The sequence below is a fragment of the Adiantum capillus-veneris genome, chromosome 3 (assembly GCF_014529385.1).
Source record: "Adiantum capillus-veneris isolate H3 chromosome 3, ASM1452938v2, whole genome shotgun sequence".
Classification (NCBI taxonomy): domain Eukaryota; kingdom Viridiplantae; phylum Streptophyta; class Polypodiopsida; order Polypodiales; family Pteridaceae; genus Adiantum; species Adiantum capillus-veneris.
In genome coordinates, this window is record NC_140933.1 from 145210887 (window position 1) to 145230836 (window position 19950).

At 48.1% G+C, this 19950-nt stretch overlaps 1 protein-coding gene across 1 annotated transcript in view; it reads right to left on the reverse strand.

Moving 5' to 3' along the window:
- Window positions 1-16148, reverse strand: part of LOC147461861 (uncharacterized) — a 68752-nt gene extending 52604 nt beyond the window's left edge. The window contains exons 1-2 of the mRNA XM_086509330.1: window positions 15842-16148; window positions 15323-15542 (exon numbers count right to left, since the gene is read on the reverse strand). Coding sequence (XP_086365456.1) covers window positions 15323-15542; window positions 15842-16057 — 436 coding nt within the window. The 5' untranslated portion in view covers window positions 16058-16148. The remainder of the gene's footprint in view (window positions 1-15322; window positions 15543-15841) is intronic.
- Between the last annotated feature and the right edge of the window lie 3802 nt (window positions 16149-19950).

Here is a 19950-nt window from a genome sequence, read left to right on the forward strand (position 1 = left end):
CTAGGTGCAGATTTCGTTGTCCAAACGGATCATCAGACCTTGCGATACTTCTTGACACAAACAAAGTTATCTGAGAAGCATATGCGATGGGCAAATATCTTGTCCATGTTCCATTTTCAGATTGTGCATGTGGAAGGCAAGAAGAACGTTGTGGCTGATGCCTTGTCCAGGAAGCCACAAATTTCAGCTGTGTCGATTCCTTATCATCATGAACTTGATGATATGAGAGAACAGTATGCAAATGATGAAGATTTTGCAAGGGTCTTCGAGCAACTAATGGATGGACAACGTCATAAACACTATCTTCTTAAAGACGGGTTCATGATGATGCATGGCAGATTGTGTCACAAAGCCATTGCGACGCAGAGTTATGGAAGAGAGTCATGTCCCACCGTATGCAGGGCATCGTGGTATTGATGCTACAGTTAAAGCGGTTGAGACATTCTTCTATTGGCCTACATTGAGAAGGGATGTGGATACCTTTGTGCGAGAATGCCTAATATGCCAAAAGGTCAAGTTTGACAGGCAAAAGGCACCAGGGTTATTGCAACCACTACCTATTCCAGATAAACCATGGGAAAGTATTGCTATGGATTTTATCTTCGATCTTCCGAGAACACAGACAGGAAACGATGGTATTTGGACCATTATTTGCAGATTCAACAAACAGGCTCATTTTATTCCTGTCAGGAAGAAGATAAAGCCAGATCAGATGGCACGCTTGTTTATGAGCAATATTTTCAAGTATCATGGCATGCCACAGTCGATTGTTAGCGACCGTGATCCACGTATGACAAGTTTGTTCTGGAGAGGCTTGTTTGAGAATATGGGCACCACGCTCAAATTCTCTTCGTCATTTCATCCTCAAACAGATGGGCAGTCAGAAGAGGAAAATTCTACTGTCCTAGATCTGCTGAAGTGCTATGTGTCAGAGCATAAAGGAAAGTGGGAGCAGTATTTGCCATTGGTAGAGTATGCATACAATAATGCAGTGCATTCATTAACTGGCAAGGCACCTTTTGAGATAGTTGAAGGTGGCAAGAAAGTTCCTCCCATACTACATACAAAGGACAAGATATTTGACGCAAATAAGTATGTTCAGGACATGGATGAAATGTACAAGAAGGTCAAAGTAGCCTTAGAAAGGACTCAGGCAAAGCAAAAGAAAGCAGTTGATCGTCACCGTCGTGAAGTGGTATATTCACTTGGTGATTGGGTGCTTTTACGCTTTGAAAAGGCAAGGTTAAAGAAGATGAAGGGCAAGGAAAGACTGTTTCCAAAGCTTAGCATGCGTTACTATGGGCCTTTTCAAGTGTGCGACATAATCAGTGATGTTGCATATAGGCTGAAATTGCCCGACAGTTGGAAGATTCACAATGCGTTTCATGTGAGTCTTCTCAGACCCTCTGTGGGTGATGTGCTAGAAGATATGCCAGCTGAAGATCAGCCGGAAGTCGAGGAACTTGACGAGATCTTGGTCCCTGAACAGATTTTGGCACACAAAGAAAGGAAAGTGAAAGGCAAGGTTGCTAGGCGTTACTTGGTTAAGTTCAAAAACTATCCACCAATGGATGCTAAGTGGATGGAAGAAGGTGAACTTGCACAATCACCAACTATGTTATCACTTTACCTTGAAGCCTTCGGTTTGCAACCTACCTTGACCCCATGAGTTTCAGAGCTACATGGATTGTCAGTGTGACAATGGCTTCTGAAACAAATGATGTACATGGTATTTAAAGTGAGCTCAAATGAAATACCTGTTACATGAATGTTAGAGCTGTACAGATTGTCAGTTTGGCAATTGCTCTTATGAAATGTCCAAAAGTTTGGTTAGTGCTATAGAAGTGAGTATTTCTTGTCAGTTTGTCAAGGATACAGTGATTGCTTCTATTGAAGAGTACATGTGTAACTGCATTCTTAAACTGTCGGTTTGGGTATGCTCCAAAGTGTTACGGGATCCAACGTGCACTATAAGACAGTGGCAAAATGTGCAGCTACCATTTTGTCATTGGAAAGTTAGTGACTCAAAGCAATGGCAGAGTGCGCAGCTACCACTATGTCATTGGGACAGGGTTCACACGCAGGCAATACATGAGTCGACGAGGTGTTGAATACACCAGGGTTGACAATGAGCATGTATGTTTCGTATATGTGTCGACAGGTGTTGAATACATCAGTGTTGACAATAAGCATGTACGACATAGATGCAAACGAGGACGTTTGAGATTTCAAGAGGGGGGTATGTCACCAGCGTGTGACTACTATCTATCCTTTTTGTTGATTTCTTTCTTAGTATCTATTTACTTTCACTTTTTGGAAACACCCCTCGGGATATCTAACTGCCCTGCATTGCATAGCTAGTGTGGAACTGTCCAGAGGGAGTCCAGGCCTGCGGGCAAGAGAGCACTAAGGCTGGACAAGGACTATGGTTAGCCAAGTGGGACCATTGACTAGCCAAAGTGGAATCCTTTGCTACAGAGGCTACATTTCAGTTCTGGATGTGGCCGCAGTGTACAAAGAGGGTCGGATGACCTAGAGAGATACAATGGCAGCATCTCCTAAAATTTAGGGAACTGCTATTTTGGGACCTGAAAATGTCTTCGCGTCATTACGTGCAGTTTGACATGGGGATCATTTTGTTACTCTCTGGCCAAGTCAACAGAGGCTGCAGGTGAGATATTTTTAGACCGGAGGGTCTAAAGCGGGAAAATGCACAAATGAGTGACACTTGGCACTCTGAGGCCAGTTTACTACTTATAGAGAAGGCAAAAACGTGATTTATAGCTGGGAGGCGCATTCTGCAAGTTCCTCTCACAGGTTAAGAGCTATGGAGTGCTTGCTTTCCCTCTTATGCACAGTGCGGTGCCAGGAGTGATGCCCTGCACGCTACGCACTGCCCTCTCTCTCCCCTTTGGCAGTATGTTATGCCCCTCTAGTGGGCTTTTCATTTGACCAATGTACAGTTGTGTGGGTTCATGCGCGATTGCCGAGGCAAGAGCCTCTTGCACAGGTACTAGATTAGCTAGCGGCTAATCCCCCCACAGGTACAGGTGAATTCGGAGAGGTTTCACGCCAGAAATCTCGTCCGATTCAAAGGGCAAGTAGCCCTACACGTGCGGGAGCTCGAGGACTTGCTACGGATGCGACCAGCAAGCGAAACGGAGCCCGAAACAGGGAATTACAGCCTGCTGTGTATTTTTGCAGGTTTAGGGTTTTGGCCCTAAACGGACCCTAATACCCATAGGAGGTTCGGGGACGCGAGGGGACCGCTGTACAGGTGATCTGGCGCATTTTCGGGGCTGAAAACAGAGAATTCAGCGTGCTGCTGATTCTCGCCAGGTTTTGCAAAGTGCCCGTATGCGTCGGGAAAGTCATTTAATGCGTGGGAATACTGACTGTGAAGGGTTCTAGTACAGTTATGCTGCCGAAATCGGGCTGGAACAGTGGAAATTCAGCGGAGTTTGTGCGGGGCAGCTTGTAGGGAACCTCAGCGTTTATTCCCTCTTTTGAACAATAAAGAAATACAGAAAGGGGCGCCTAAGTTAGGGGCCAATCTGGTGTCCGTCTACTCATACAGGTGCAATCTAGCAGCCTGTATCCCTCTCCCCTTTGTTGTGTCTTGAAAGTACAGGTAAAATAGACGACTAATAATGGGTGAAAGCTAAATCAAGGTTTGAAGTAAAGTCTACCGCCCTTTTTGGATTGAACAGGCCGGTTACAGTCCCCTCTCTTGTGAGCGGGACATAACAGTAGGGCAAGTTTGCTAAGTTAATATATAAGCAAACTAGAGTTAGCACTTTCCGGCAAAAGAGGCGGCAGGAACACCTTGCTCAACAGGCAACTTCTTAGCAAGACACCCCCATCTCAGCAAGGCTAGCGGTTTTGCATCTGCAAGGACCTAGCGTTTTCATCCACACGCAGCCTGGCGTTTTGTGCATAGCAGATCAGCCCCGGCAACAGCAAGACCCAACAAGAAGCCTAGCGTTTTGCAATCGCAGGACACCGACAGCAGCAGGACCTTTCTCAGCCCTAGCGTTTTTGGTTTGCAGAACAACCCTAGCATTTTTGCAGATCACCACGACAGAATGAGCCATAGGACCAGCGTTTTCAGTTTTCAGCCTTTAGCACTGGCAGAAGAACCCCCGAACCTCGCAGATCTCACCTGCCTGCAGTAGATCCCGCGTAGTTTGCAGATTCAGCCCGGAAAACGCAGATTTCAGCATCTGCGTTTTCAGCACGTCGTCGTCGCATCGTCGCCATCGACATCATCACCGACATAGAGTCAGAATTCAGCAGATAACGATTTGCAGATTTCAGCCCTTAGCAATTTCAGATTTCAGCCCGTCTCGTCGTCGTCCTCATCGTTGTCGACATCGTCGGCAAGTCTAATTATTGTAGAGATTTGAGCAATCATTAGTAGACCGCTCTCACCATAGAGAGTGGGGCCCTTGGAGGAGGGTTTGACAACATCTCTTGTCTCTCTCTATCTCTCAGTCTCGGCACCTTCACTCACAGTGTCCATTCACTTTGTTTGTGTCCATTCACTCTCTCACTAAAGGAACGAAAGGCTCTCCCTTCCGTAAGTAAAAGGAACCCTTGAGTACAGTTCGGAGCACTCATCTTGAGCAAAGTTCAACATTCACTTCCGCTGCACCTTACACAATGTCGCCTTCTTCGCCCGATAATCGACCACGACGTTGTTCTTATGGTACCAAGGGACTCCCAGGAGAACATCACAACCTTCCAAGGGCATTATGCAGAAGTCCTCGTGCCCCAAATAATTTTGAAACGGCCGAAGCCGATACAATAGGGACAGACTCGCCCTTAAATTTCACATCAAGTACAATGGTTCTGCCCTTTTTAGTGGTCAATGTCGCTTTCTTCGCACGATAATCGACCACGGCGTTGTTCTTATGGTACCAAGGGACTCCCAGGAGAATATCACAACCTTCCAAGGGCATTATGTAGAAGTCTTCGTGCCCCAAATACCCTAACAATGCAACAGAAGTTTGCCAATGACAGGTGTAATGGCCACCTCCCTGCCGGTTGCTGCTAGAACTGCCTCTGCTTGTGGTCCCATCCGATCGGGTGTAATCTCGAGCCGCACCGCCAATTCAAGGCTTCTTGATCTTTCACTTTGCCCCAAGCTCGGCAAAGTTCTGTACTTTCATCAATCGTGCTTGGGTCAGTACCCATGCAATCTGGAACCAGTCCTGCTTTCATCTTGCCTTTTCTTCCACGTTCCTCGACTGCTTTCGAACTCTCTAGCCTTTCTTCATCTTGTTCTTTATGTGCCTTTTTAGGGCACTTCGCGGAGATGTGCTCATGTTACCCGCATCCAAAACACTTCCCCCCTCTGATGTAGTTGGCTCTCTCTCGAAGAGTGAGCCGGGGTCGTGAATCCTTATCTTTTTTCTTTCTACTTTCATTATTAGAAGTCTGTTCGGTTCTCTAAGTCATTGTGAGGTAAGTTAGATTGCCTGAATGTATGGCAAAACCCCGTTTCGCATGACCCATCAATTCTTGAATAGAATATGACTTTTGTTCTAAGCAGTGATCTCGGATCTCCATAGGAAGTCCGCAACAAAACCGCTCAATCTGTTCTTTAAACGAGATCTTCTTAGATGAAGAGGCTGGTAGAAAAGAGCTCCAAAATCTCTCGCAATATGCGTCCAAAGAATCTCTCTTCGTCATCTGAAGATGATTCCAAGCAGTTTGTATATCTCGTTCCTACTCCCAAGTCTATCAAGAAGAAATAAAAAGCCTTTTAAATTTCAGCCATTTAACTGGCGCTTTCTTGTTCAATAGAAGGGTGGACCACCATGTTCGAGCATTTTCCTTGAAGAAAGAGGCCCTCCGAATCTTGGAGTGTTCTGAGTAATGCCCTCCAGAGAAAGCTATATCAAACTGCTGTATAAAGGCCAAAGCCCTCGAAGCATCTCGGAATCCAGAAAAACTGTCAAACTTAATTATTTTTTTTTCCGAGAAAAAGATCCTTCTATTAGTTAATGAAAACTGCCCATGGGGCTACATCCATCTCTGCAGGAGAGGGCTACAACAAGCATGATGGGGAGACTCTCCCAATGAAAAAACAACATATATACAATGGGGCTAAATCAAGAGAAGGGAGGAGGGAAAAGCCACACAGGTGGACAGTAGTGCCATCTGAGCACCCCCTGGACCATGGTGTAAAAAGGCCCAGGGCGCCAGAGTCGAAGGAAAGCCTCTCGACGCTCCCGCATGCGGTCGGAGCTGCCCTGTAGTCCCTCAAGCTGTCCTCTGAGAGTATGGATCAGCTCTAGCCAAAAGTCACGAACAGTCTCTGTTGGTGGCACAGGGCGAGCCTCAAAGATGCGGAAACAGCGAGCCCACCAGATGAACCAGAGAACTAAGCCGCTGATGAGCTCCCAACACTCCTCCCGCTCACTGCTCCACTCCTGTGGAGTAAGATCTATAGCAGGCTGGAGTGTAGGTCGCCCCCCCTGTATCACTATCATCCTGCTGGTGGAAGATAGCTCAAACTGAAGTGCCGGGCCCGTGAGGGTGGACCAAGCCGCTGCCCCCCAAGTGTACTGTCGAGCCGTGGAGAGGGCAGGCATCAGCCGAAGAACTCGTAGACACACCCGCTGGGCCGAGGGACAGTCCCAAAGACAGTGACGCTGACTCTCCACCAACTGGTCACAGGCTGTACATGCGGCCGAGAGACCACTATGCACAAGCCAGCTCCCAACTGCTGTGGCTCTGTGTGCAACCAACCATTGGAACAAAGTGACGCGCCTCGGCTGTCTGGAGTCCCATAGCCTAAGCCAAAAAGCTGCCAAGAACTCAACTGTGAGGCCCTCCTCCTGCCAATGACGTGCTGCAGCGGGGCGGGCCTCTCTGCGCTGCAAGTATATGACGTCCTAGCCGAACAGTGTATTGAAAGAAAGGGACTCCTGGGCGGTCTGCAGAAGGGAAGGGGTCCCTCCATAGCCACTCACCAGGATCTCACTGTACTCGTGCCAATGGACAGCACTCCCAAGCCCATAGCCTCCAGTGTCCTGTCTCAAGAGCTGCTGGGTCAGGGTCTATGACGCAAGTCCTCCCACAGATGCCCACAACACGGATCCTCTGGAAACAGCACTCTGCTACCTGCGGGGCCTCTACTGCAACTCGTTGTAATCGTCCCCCACCCTGAAGCTCGAAGAACAGGGCTGGGACAGTCTCTGAACAGGCCCTGACTGAGATGAGAACCTCCAGTCGTGTGAAGGCTCCCATCCATCGGGGTGCTACTGGCTCGAGAGGCGTGAGCCACTCAGCTGGAACTGACTCTGAGATGTCCTGACACATGCTCTGAACCCCTCTCATGCCCTGTAGCTGGACAGCCTGCACCTCCTCTGACAGACCTGTGAACTCTAGCCAGTCACCTAGAGAGCGCGCTGGACCTGCTGCCATGGGACCCCAAGAAACATGAGGCCTACTCCCAACCAAGTGGCCTCTCTGAGTGCTAACCATGGGGTTCCAGACGAGGGGCTGTCGTAGGCGCTCCTCCGTGCATGTCGGCTGTCTCTGCGCTAGGCCACGCCGTAAGAGCTCCCAAGAACGAAGCAAACTCACAGCGAATCGGTCCTCCAGTCTCCTGCTCAAACCAACTCGGCGCAACTCTGTGAAGATCCATCTGGTCGAAAGTTGCCAAGGTCCTCCTGACTGAGGCACCCTGGCACGAAGCCTCTGCAGCAAGAACTCCTTCCAGGGCTCCTCGCCTGGAAGAAGTCCTCTGACGACGAACTTCCCAAGAAGGGCTCTGCTCTGCTGTGCTGGATCAATGATCCCAAGCCCTCCCTGAGAGCAAGGAAGTGCGATGACCGACCAAGCCACCTTGGCTCGGGCAATCTGAGTGTCGCGTCCTGACCAAAGGAAGTTCCTGATCAGCCTCTCTACCTGGCTGATACAAGAACTCGAGAAGATCCAGCAAGAAGTGATGTACCACATAGTTGCCAACAACACCTCGTTGGCAACTACTACTCTACCAGCCAGCGAAAGTCGTGTTGAGCTCCAATGTAACAGCTTTCTCCTGATGGACAGGATAAGAGGAGCAATCTACTGCTCGGGGGACAAATCCAAACCAACCTGACAACCCAAGTATCGAACTGCAGTCCCTGGAGGAATCCACCTGAAACCCTCTCCTGGCATCCACTCTGGCACAGGAGCACTGCCAACCGAGAAAGCCACTATCTTTCTCCAGTTGATCAGTGCGCCCGATGCACAGCAGAAGGTCTCCAGAGCCTGCCCACACCTGTGTAGATTGCCCTCCTGGCCCTCTAAGTACAAGGCTGAGTCGTCGGCAAACTCAGCATCCAGAAGCTCATCTCCCCGTATAGGGAGTGCTAAGCCCCTCAAACCAACCTGCTATGACACCAAAACTCTGCTCATCGCCTCCGCATAGAACAGAAAGAGAAAGGGGGCAAGAGGACAACCCTGTCTGACCGATCATGTGAGCATGAAGCGCTCACCTCTACCTCATGCCAAAAGCACCTGACTGTGAGCCTGTCTGTGCAAAGCTGACACCCCTCTGATCCAAGCATCTGAAAAGCCCATCCTGCGAAGCGTGCCCTCTAGAAAGTCCCAGTCAACTCTGTCGTATGCCTTCTCAAAATCGAGAAGAAGAATCACAAGGTCCTCCCCACAGAGACGTGCCAGGACAGAAGCCTCCCAGAAAGTGAAGATGTTGTCAAGGATTCTACGTTCCTTGACAAAACCTGTCTGAGTCCCATGAATAAGGCTCTCCAAAAGTGGCTGAATCCTCAAACTCAGAGCCTTGGCAAGAATTTTGTAGGCTGAGTTAAGGATGGTGATAGGGCGCCACTGTCGAATCTCATCCAAGGAGCCACCCTCCTTTGGAATGAGGTAAATCAGGCCCTCACTCATGCTATCCGGCATCACTCCTGTGTGCAGAATGTACTGAAAGGCACTACAAAGATCTGGGCCAAGCAAGTCCCAGTACTCCAAGAAGAAGCTGGGAGTCAGCCCATCCTCACCTGGACAGCTACCACGAGGAAGGGCCCTAAGAGCCGTGTGCAGCTCCTCAAGCTGAAGAGGTATCTCTAGCCTTTGGCGCATCTCCTCAGTCACAAGACAAGGCATCTGCGCCCAAATCTGCGCCCAAACCTGCTCCTTGCATGCATCCTGTCTCTCTGACTGAGGCTCAGCCGACAGTAGCTCACGGTAAAAGTCAGTAGCAACTGCACGGATATCCTCAGGCTCACAAACAACTGACCCATCGGGTCTACTCAGCTGATTGACCTTGGCATGCGAGTGCCGAGGTCCCACTGTCTCAAAAAAAGCACCTGTCACTCTGTCACCTACCTGAGTCCACTGAGATGCCTGTCGGTGAAAGGCAAACTCATGGCGCCTCTCCTCTGTGCAAGCAAGCTCCTGTCTAGCCTGTTGTAACTGCTCCTCCAACCATGGACTGTCTGGATGCTGCTCCTGCATCCTCTGTAGTGAAGCAATGCCTCGTCTAAGACGCTGCTCCTCCTCTCTCGCTGCAGCCCGTCGAGCCAAAGACTCCTGGAGAAAGAAGTGGCTAAGTTGAGCTAGGCCTGAGGCCACTCTGTCTGCCGGTAGAGCCTGGCTGTCCATTCCCTCTATCCAAAGAGCCTCGACCCTCTCTCTGAGTGTTGAGTCCAACAAGACCCGCTCTGGGATGTGAAGCATCGTGCTCCCACTCCTCTCCCTGTCTGCCACTGTGAGGATCACTGGTGCATGGTCCGAGAAGGATGTCCAAGCCAGAATGCCCACTGATCCCCCCATGTCACTGAAGTGGTCACTAGTGTAGAAGCAATCTATCCGCGATAGATTCACTCCTCCCACTCTGCGGTCCGATCTAGAGAAGGCAAGACTCTCTGGAGGCCTCACAAAGCCAGAATGCTGCCATGTATCCGAGACCCTCAAAGTCATACACAACCTCTCCCAAGCTGCTAACTCGACTCCATGCACAGTAGCATGGCTGCCTCCGATCCTGTCAGAGGGGTCCTCCAACATGTTGAAGTCCCCTCCTACACACCAATGGTCAACCTGTAGCAAAGACTCAACAATCTTTGACCAAAACTCTGCACGAGCACTCGCCACATTGGGCACATAAATGTTCAGGAAGCCCACAAGGTCACCCTGCACCTGCAGAGTGATCCACTGAGCCCTGCCTGGCACAATAATCCCTCTGCCCACAATGGCCTGCTGCAATGAGTCCGCAATAGTCATACATACCCCACCCTGGATGCCTCCAGGTCCAAAAGTGGCTCTCAGACAAATGGTGCTCCTGAAGCATAAGGAGATCAATCTCTCCTCCCACAAGGCAACGCTGCAGCTCCTGACGCAATCGGCCCCGCTGTCGCTGAAACTGGGGCCCACCTAATCCCTGCACATTCCACGAGACGATCCTCATGGGGAGCGAGAGAGAACAGATGCTGCCGCAGCAGCAAGACGGGCTATCTTGGAGGCATGCTTGGATGGGGAGTAATCCGCATCCGAGCGTCCTCTAGATAGGCGAGCCTGTAGTGAGTGTCTGGCCCAAGCCCAAGCAGAGCGAGCCATGCATAAAGCAACCTCCTCTGTCCAGGAGTCCTCATGTATGTATACATAGCAAGACAAACACTGCGTATTAGCAAAAAAGTACACCACAATGTGCCTACATCCTGCTGAGTCTAGGGGTGTCACCGCAAACTTGGCCAGTGGCCACAAAGTCTGCAGCAAATCTGTAACTCCAATTTCTCCCATGTGGTGAGAGAACTCGAGAACCTGTGTATGCAACCATCCCTCCACTGAATCGAGGGACCACTCTGTCTCGGTCCTACCACAGAGGGGAAAGGAGAAACCAACTGCCGAGTCCAAGGCCTCTATCCCCCTAGCGGCGAGGAAAAGAGCGTGGACCCTGAAGCAGGCTGCCTCGTGGTCTGCTGCGGAATCGCCGAGAAAGCGAGTGAATCCGTAATCGAAGAAGTCCAAGCGGCGTCGGAGATCAATGCTCGTCAGACCACGAGGGATAGCTGCAAGGGAAGATGTCTGAATCTGCAGAGGGGGCCGCAAGAAGGGGTGACCCTCTCTCGCTAGGCGACTCGTGGCAAAAGCGCTGCCAAGAGATCTCCTAGCCGCCGGCGAGGGACCAGTCTCCTGAGTCGACTGAGGTACTGGAGCAGGAGGAGGGGGAGCAGGAGCAAGGGAGGGCAGAGGAGAAGAGAAGCGGGGTGGGGCGACAGAGACAGGGGGGCGAGGTGGGGAGTGGGCGGGAGCAAAGGGCGGGGGAGGGGATGAGGAGGAAGAGGGGAGATCTGGAGGTGGGAAGGTTGGCGAGGGTGAAGCGGAAGTGGAGGCTGGCGTAGGGGACGACTCCTGCTCAAGAGGACCAAAGCGGTTCCCCGTGGGAACCCACTGCTGCTGAGTAGGCACTTGAGGGCCACTCTGCGCGCCACACTGTCGTTGTGGCCCCTGGCGTCGACGGCCACGAGCCTGCTGCAACCCCTCCTCCGCTTGAGCCCCAGGCTCGGAGGGTGGCTCAGAATCTGTGCGCTGTCGCTGGCTGAGGCTGCGGCCCAGCCTTGGTAGGCTGGGGCTGAGGCTCAGGTGCAGGTCGTGGCATCCTCCGTGGACAGGCCTACGCTAGGTGGCCCATCTGTCTGCAAATGAAGCACTGGTTCGGGAGACCCGAGTACTCCACACTCTGTCGAAACCAACCCCCACTCACCCGAGGCAAGAGGATGACCTTCGGGAGCGTGTGGGTATCTCTGACCAAAACTCGAATAGAAGGGATGCCAGCCGCCTTGGCAGCTACCGATGCTACCGTACGAGGTGTCTTCAGAACAGTCCCGATGGCGAAGCCAATCCTGGAGAGAAGTGGAAGGTACTCCCTCCGTAAACCCGGAAAGCAGACTGAGATGGGGATGTCTGCCTCCTCTACCAGCACATCCGAAGTCGGGTCAAAACCATGTCGCCACTGTCGAAAGTGGGCGCGTGATGCTCGGATAGCCAGTGGACTCATAGCTATGACCTTGGAGGCCATCTCAGAAGTCTCGAACTCGATTTGGTAGTACCCCCGTCCGAGGATCTGAACATCCAAAATCTTGCCCACCTCTGCGAGAAGGTGGGCCTGGAGAAGGTCTCGCAGCTCTCCTCTGCTAGGACGGGTGCCGAGAACCTTGCAGATCACAGAAGTCGCCTGCAAGTGCTCTACCTCTGCGCCAAGGTTCGCTTGCTCTGTCGGCGAAAGAGCAAGTCGAATGGTGGGCTCAGCGAGGTCGGGCGAGGGGGCTTCAGGCGAGTCCCTCTGTGGCGGAGCAAGAGCCTCCATCTGTGTCTACTGCTAAGTCGAAGAAGCGGACGGAGAAGAACAATCTGCAACCGAGGACGCCGAACACTTGTCCGAAGAACAAATGTTACAGAGCCAGGCGCAAAAAACCCTTCGGGGATACTGCGGACAAGGGGGGGGGATGGAGGGAAGGAAAAAAAAAGGGGAGCACGGGACCAGAGGGCTTCGGGGGGGGGGGGGGAGAAAAGTTAAAACAGCAAACAGCCAAGGAGTGGGGGGGGCAACGGGCGGGCTAGGGGGCAGCTAGGGGGGGAGGGCGGCGGGCAGCAGGTGGCGGGCACGGCTAGGAGGGGGAGAAAGCGCAAGGCGGGAGGGGGTGGGGGATGCAGCGCGAGGGGGGCTGAGGGCAACGCGAGGGCGAGAGAGAGAGAAGGGGGGTGAGAGGAGGCGATGGCGCAAGGGGGGGGGGGGGGGGGGGGCGTGCAGCAGCAGCGAGCTCGTGTATGCTCAAGTGTCAAACTTAATTGACTCTCCACCTTCTTTAAATTCTCTAACTTTCTTGTTTTTATCCTCGAGGAAGTCATACTGGTTGGCTTTATAGAAATGCTTCTTCTTTACGTAAAATCTGTGATCGTTGGAGTCCGAACTACCTGAAGACGAGTCCTCTGTAGAATTGTCAGAAACTAGGCGAAACTTAGGCTTCGTTGCCTTTTTCTTGCCCTTTCCGAAGCTTTGCTTTTTGCTTCGCTTTTTCCCTTTCCTATCTTCTTTGCTCGAGTAAGAAGAGCTAGAACAATTGTCAGAAGAAGAAGACGAAGAAGAACTGGATACTCCTTCAAATCGCACACGCTTCTTCTGCTTTCTTGCCGAGGCAAAAGTAGATTGACTACCCAAATAACCCAGGAAGTCAGTTCCTTTCTTCTTCTTTTTGTCGTGCTGTTTGGCTTTGTTGTTCGCGTCAAAAAGTTGAGTAATCCATGTATCAACCACCTCTTCCAATTCTTGCTCTGTAAACATCCTCGGAGTAGGAGGTTTCTCGAGTGCCAGTTTCAGGGGTGGCTCTGTGGCCTTCTGCCACTGAGTGTGCACCTCGTCGAAGGATATCTGAGTCAAAAATTATGCAAATTTCGGATCCTTCGCAAGGTTGATCATCATCTTTGTCGCGTCGTCAACCAATTGTCGGCATTCCATCTCTTCAATCTCCGCCTGAGTAGGCCGAGGTGGGCCGTACTCTTCATGAGGATCTTCTTTGTGATCTCTTCCTACATCCCAAGATGCAAAGGAAGTCAATTGTTCTTTGTTGGAATCCATAAGTGTCGTGAGAAAAGGATCGGATTTCCCGGTAGAAGAGAAATCGGCCGCGCTCTGATACCACTGTAACAAACTTACACTCCAAGTCAAGATTCTACCACGACACAGCAGAGATTCACTTCAAAACAGTTCACAATTCACACTTGATTCGACACGGCCCGGCGGAGTTTCGTGCCTAGAGATATTGGCCCCAAAGACTGGTGCCCCTTTCGGTATTTCTTTTTTGTATTAATCTGTGTTCAAAGTACAAGAGAGTGGGAGGCTTCTCACTCTCAGACTCTGCGTCCAGATGCTCTGAGAAGTGATGGCCTTGCCCACTTATTTATAAGTTACAAGGGATGCCCAAATTTCCCAAAAGCAGTAATCCAAAAGCTTCTAAGAATAAAGTAGTTTTATCCCAAAAGCTGCCATAAAATTCAGCCAGCGCTAAAGCAGCCTATCTGTACGCTTTGCCACGTCATCAGCAGCGCAAAAGAAAGTTTCCGTACGGATTGCCATGTCAGCACTGTCTCCACGTTTTCCGCCGGAAAATTCGGGACAGTCACGTTAGCACTGTTCCGTGTTTCACGCCACTGCCAGCCAATGCGAGGGTGTCCGGTCTGCTGCCCCACTTGGGACTGTGTGTCCAGAGCCATGCCACGTCACCGCTTTGTGACAACCGACACAGGAGATGAATACAAAGATGACTTTCTAAGTTTCTATAAAGAGCATCTTCTCCAACTCACAGGGGATGGATTTGTGATTCGACCAAGCTATATGGATACACATCTTTCTCATGGGTTACGGTGTGTCATTGGTCAAATACGGACATCTTCCCACCAGCTTGAGATTGAGACTAGTAGATTCAGAAGGATACCAACAGCCAGCAGGATATGCCGTCCATACAGAGGCAGAGATGGAGATGTATTATATATGTCAATGTACTCTATACTACGAGGTACGAGGTCGCTTCCACTGTCTTCCCTCTCTAGAGTCATGAGCTATCAAGACCAGAGATGCAGTAGATTGTATCTACTTGAGTCACACAGACACAGAGAGCTTACTAAGGAAATCTAAAGAGAGACAATCCCAGAAACAAATTACCGATTTCTTCACACCAAACATTGGATTGACAGAGGAGCAACCACCGTTGCAAAGCTCACCTCATACTCACTCGCGATACTCTCATTGACCGAGCATTTAAGCTAGGGAGATAAAGACGCCCGCAACTAAAGGAGAGGAGCCTCACATCATCGACGGAGACTGCAACTGAAGATTTGAGCCATACTATCTTGACATCCACGGTGCAGATGAGGATAGGCTATGACCCATTATATCACCGTCTTGTACTACGCACCATTGTATCAGTGATCACACATACCCCACATAGTATCAGCTAGTAGCACTCCTAGTTTCATTTTTAGCATCTCTTTCTTGTACCCCAATATCAAATTCACTAGTTTATATCGCTTTCGTATCATAGGTCATTTTCAATTTTGGCCTTTTGAAAACGTTAATATATCATTTCATTTCATTCATCTCTCTCTCTCTCTCTCTCTCTCTCTCTCTCTCTCTCTCTCTCTCTCTCTCTCTCTCTCTCTCTCTCTCTCTCTCTCTCTCTCTGTGTGTGTGTGTGTGTGTGCAGTAATTGCATCTGTCTCCATGCACCTTGTTGCTATAAACATGCAACAATCTCAACGAAATCTTCAAACAAACCATAATGAGGTACCTAGAAACCGTGAGTATGTTTACCAGAAGGGTGATCACATCCTTCCATGGTATATGTCTTTCCAGAAGCAGTTTGACCGTAAGCAAGCACGGTACCATTATAGCCACACATGACACTGTGTACAATAGAATGTGCCACATCTCTATAGATCTGTTTTTGTGTGCAGCTTTCATCATAAACCTTGTCAAAGGTGAATGTCTTTGGAGAAAATTCAGAAGAAAATCTTCCAGCAACATTCTGCACCTGATGTCCAGTTACACGAGATCAATTAGCTTCTTGATTTGCATGCTCAAACGCCGCATCAATTTTTTACCTGAAAACGATGTCATCAGTGTCCTACTTCTACATATTCAAGCTTGTTCTAACTTCTTCATACTCATCACACACTAATGTAGCATTTCGACGCCATGCGCTTGTCATGCATAATCATTGATCGCTCTCAAAGACACACACACTCACACCCACGCGTGCACACACACACACACACACACACACACACACACACACACACAGACACACACAGAGAGAGAGAGAGAGAGAACCTGGACCGTGTGGCGCTCGGTATCGAGGCGGATGCAAGATTTGTGCCCTGCAAAGATTTCCTTGCCGGACAGGGGGCGACAACGGACAACAACTTGCACACGTTCTTTGCAACCTGCGACAGAATGACGGGCAGCTGCTGATAAGGGTGTCATGATGCGTGTAGGCGTGCTTGCGCGCGCAGGCTGGGAAGGAGTAGGTGTCCCAGCACGCCCCATTTGTAGAACCTCACGACCTCCGAAATGCGTTGTTATAACGGGAACATTCCAGTGTGTTGATTGTGTGCGCGCGCGTGTCTGTGTATGCGTTACTTTAAATCTGGGAAATTTATTGTAAGCTAAATAGGGATACCAGTTTTTGAAAAAATGGAAGCAAGAGAGATTCCAATAGGTACAAATAAAAGTTGGGGCAGCTTCTTTTAGAACTGAACTGTTCATGAGGAACGCATGCATGCAAGACCCCTCATTTGTAGACTCACAATATCCAAATGGACTCTACGCTTTAGTTTTGGAAAGGTGCTCATGTGCCAGCATGCAAATGGCATGAGAGCCTAGAGAGAGAGAGAGAGAGAGGAAGCCCATTGATGAAACAATGTACCCACTATCAAGCACAGACAACTAGCCTATCTTTCTCTCTTCTTTGTCCGCTAGCCCATCACTTCTCTCTCGCATCTACAACAATGGTGTTCTTCTGTAAGCCTGCTTATTGTTGACGGACTCCATAGCTGTAAAGTGCCAATAGGGTGTGAGAGGTAGGAGGATATGACCAAGCGGAGGTAACGGGGTAAGGAGCCACGCACGTGAGCGAAAAGAGTTTGGCGTTTGGGGTGGGGGTGGTGGTGGGGGGGATGTATTTAATTTTTTTTACACGGACCATTAGATAAGGAAGTAGGTAAGGAGCTAGTATGCGACCACGATTTTGCAAAAGCATTGGAGGGGAAATCTTTGTAGGTTCTCTCTCTCTCTCTCTCTCTCTCTCTCTCTCTCTCTCTCTCTCTCTCTCTCTCTCTCTCTGTGTGTGTGTGTGTGTGTGTGTGTGTGTGTGTGTGTGTGTGTGTGTTTGAAATGAAAAATCTAACAATAGTTTGCTTATGCAAACTATTAAACCATACAGTGGAGTACACGAAACCTGACATATGGACAAGGGCAAAGATATATGGACAAGGACAATGACCTTATATCGAAAGGTAAGTTACATGTATATAACATCATGTCGATCACTTATTTTATTAGTTTACATTAGCTTGAAATACTAATGAATGAAAAAATGTATGATGTAGAGCTTCCTTTCTCTAGGTATTGTTATTGTTGTGATCCATTTTGAAGATATCCAGTCCCTAGAGACAAACCTCCATTAATCCTACGAGGAGAAGGATCCAGCTCTTACTTGCATCATACAAAAGCATTCAGTGAGAAACTGGCTATGCTTTTGCGTATTACAATGTCCGAACTGGGTCCACTTGTTATCTAGGTCACACCTGTAGAATTAGTTTGGAGTCTACCCTATACCGAAGTAAACATATGTCTACTAATAAAAAACGAAGAAGTAGCTTACTTTTTTTCTTAAATGGACTAAGTAATTAGAGATATTGGTTATTACTATGCATAACATACACTTTCTACCCCAAGTCTATTGGAATCATAGAAATTAAATATTAATTCCATGTAGTCATGAGATTTAATTCCACGGTAAATTTCATCGTCATCTAGCTAGATTTTTGTCGAGAGGTCTGTGAAAGACCAGGGTGCCAACTTACCAACTGTAACTTAAATTTGTGAACCGATTGGTGACAGATCTAGTCTGATGTACTGAGTATCACCATGTACAAGATAGAAAGATCTATAAATTTTTAGAAATTTTGACAGCATATCCTTTGTATGTGGAGTATAATTTCAAAAAACCATTGTAGATTACAAACCACATACTCAAATTGTGAAATTACCATTTGTGGTAGAGCAGAAATGAAATCTCATTCCAACAATTATTATTTCCCATAGCTTAGGACTAGTTTAAGTGTAAATTTTGACAACATTTTGTTTGTAAAAGAAATCATTAAAAAAAAAGAATTAGTAAGTTTATGTCAAACATATTCGCATCTGATTCTCGATTAGTCTAGCCATAAGTGAGATCACATGTAAACCATTTGTCAGCTTGAAATCCAGACCAACAATATTTATACCAATCCTACGCTAGGAGGGTGGGAGATGTAAAATGTTCAGTCAACCATGAATAGCATCCTGCATTATCTTACCCCCTGTTTTTCAAAAAACATCTTTTGCGTAGAATCTATCAACATAGTGTACATAATAGAGATCATTCTTTCTTTAATTAAGCACCCAGATAGTCCTATAGTAACTACAAGATTAATTTCATAACCAAGAAAGAGCATTATGCAGATTCCAAATGAAATTGTATGCCAAGGATATAGTAGATATGTCAAATAGTGTACCCAATTTTCTCTGTAGGCATTGTAGCCTACCTGGTTAGTTGTCGACCATGTCATTTTCTAGGCTAGCCAATGTGTGTGTTGCGATAGTGGGTATCCCAATGCTTGAGAGTCTGCATACTACCGCGTAGCAAACAGCTGTAGTCGCACCAAGAGGACTGCACAGATGGGTGCCAAGCTGGGCAAGATTGTGATCGAGAAGGCCTCGATGTCTCAACCACTATTTCGGCAAAATAATGTGTGTGTGTGTGTGTGTGTGTGTGTGTGTGTGTGTGTGTGTGTGTGTGTGTGTGTGTGTGTGTGTGTGTGAATATGATGACGTGATCACAGCGTACGATATGGCGAGCAAGGCAAACTATATAACACTGGGAAAATGGGATATCAGAGAAGGAATACAATTGAGCAAGGCAGATTATAGAAGCTAACAACAGATCCCATTATGCCAAAAATAGGAGTTGCGCATTCGGTGCCTTCAAGGCTAAGGGTGTGGAGCGACCTGTCCCTCGCAAAACATAATTCAAGATAGTTTTAGGCTATTGTGTTATGCCAGTGTGTTATGGGTGTTGAAGTTCCAAGTTGTTAGATCCGAGAAAAAGGGGGTTATAAACTTACTTTGCTAAAAAAAGCACTTAGTTTCATAATTTAGGTTAGCAGGACGTGAATGTTGGCGTCATTTTTCAAGTCTATGTTGCTATATGTATTGAACCATATATGCATACACTAGGTTATAAAGGAAATGTATGCAAGGCTTGGTTACAATCGGCCCTCGTTTTGTCCATGTAACAAGATGTTGTCCATGTTAAATGTGTGTGTGTATGTGTGTGTGTGTGTGGCCCTCCCTCATCCTAGAGGAGAGATCCACTTGGTGGAGGATAGTCCATCGAGTGGAACTATTCCCCACCAATTGCAGTAAATGCTTCTTAACATAATGTTTATAAATCAATCATTTGTGATGTGTTGAAAGTGGTTTGATATGAGAATATCATATTATATTGTATGATAAAGGGGTCCTCCAAGGAGGACGATATGGTAATATGACATCTACGTACGTGAAATCTCATGTTTTTGGTCGATATATCATCCCAATTTGTGAACTATGTCATTCTATTGGTCACTGGAATATTTTGCAATCCTGCAAGACAAAGATCACTTGAAATCCCCCCCCCCCGCCCCGATTCGTATGTAGACATTGAATACAATACATCAATTATAAGTAAGCCTATAGGTGCTTGACCAATTCAGGAGCTAAAGAGCCCCAACCCATCCCTTTGGATTGGGTGAGTCAAGTTAATATTAATGTAATTGATCTATTGCCATTGTATGGGTGATAGCCCGACCAAAAGCTAGCAAGTAAAAAGAGTGTGTGTTTGAAAATGGAAAACCTAACAATAGTTTGCTTATACAAACTATTTAAACATACAATGGAGTAGACCATACCTGACATATGGACAAGGGCAAAGATATATGGACAAGGACAATGACCTTATATCGAAAGATAAGTTACATGTATATAACATCATGTAAATCGCTTATTTTATTAGTTTACATTAGCCTAAAATACTAATGAATGAGAAAATGTTTGATGTAGAGCTTCCTTTCTCCAGTTATTGTTATTGTTGAGATCCACTTTGAAGATATCCAGTCCCTAGAGACAAACCTCCACTA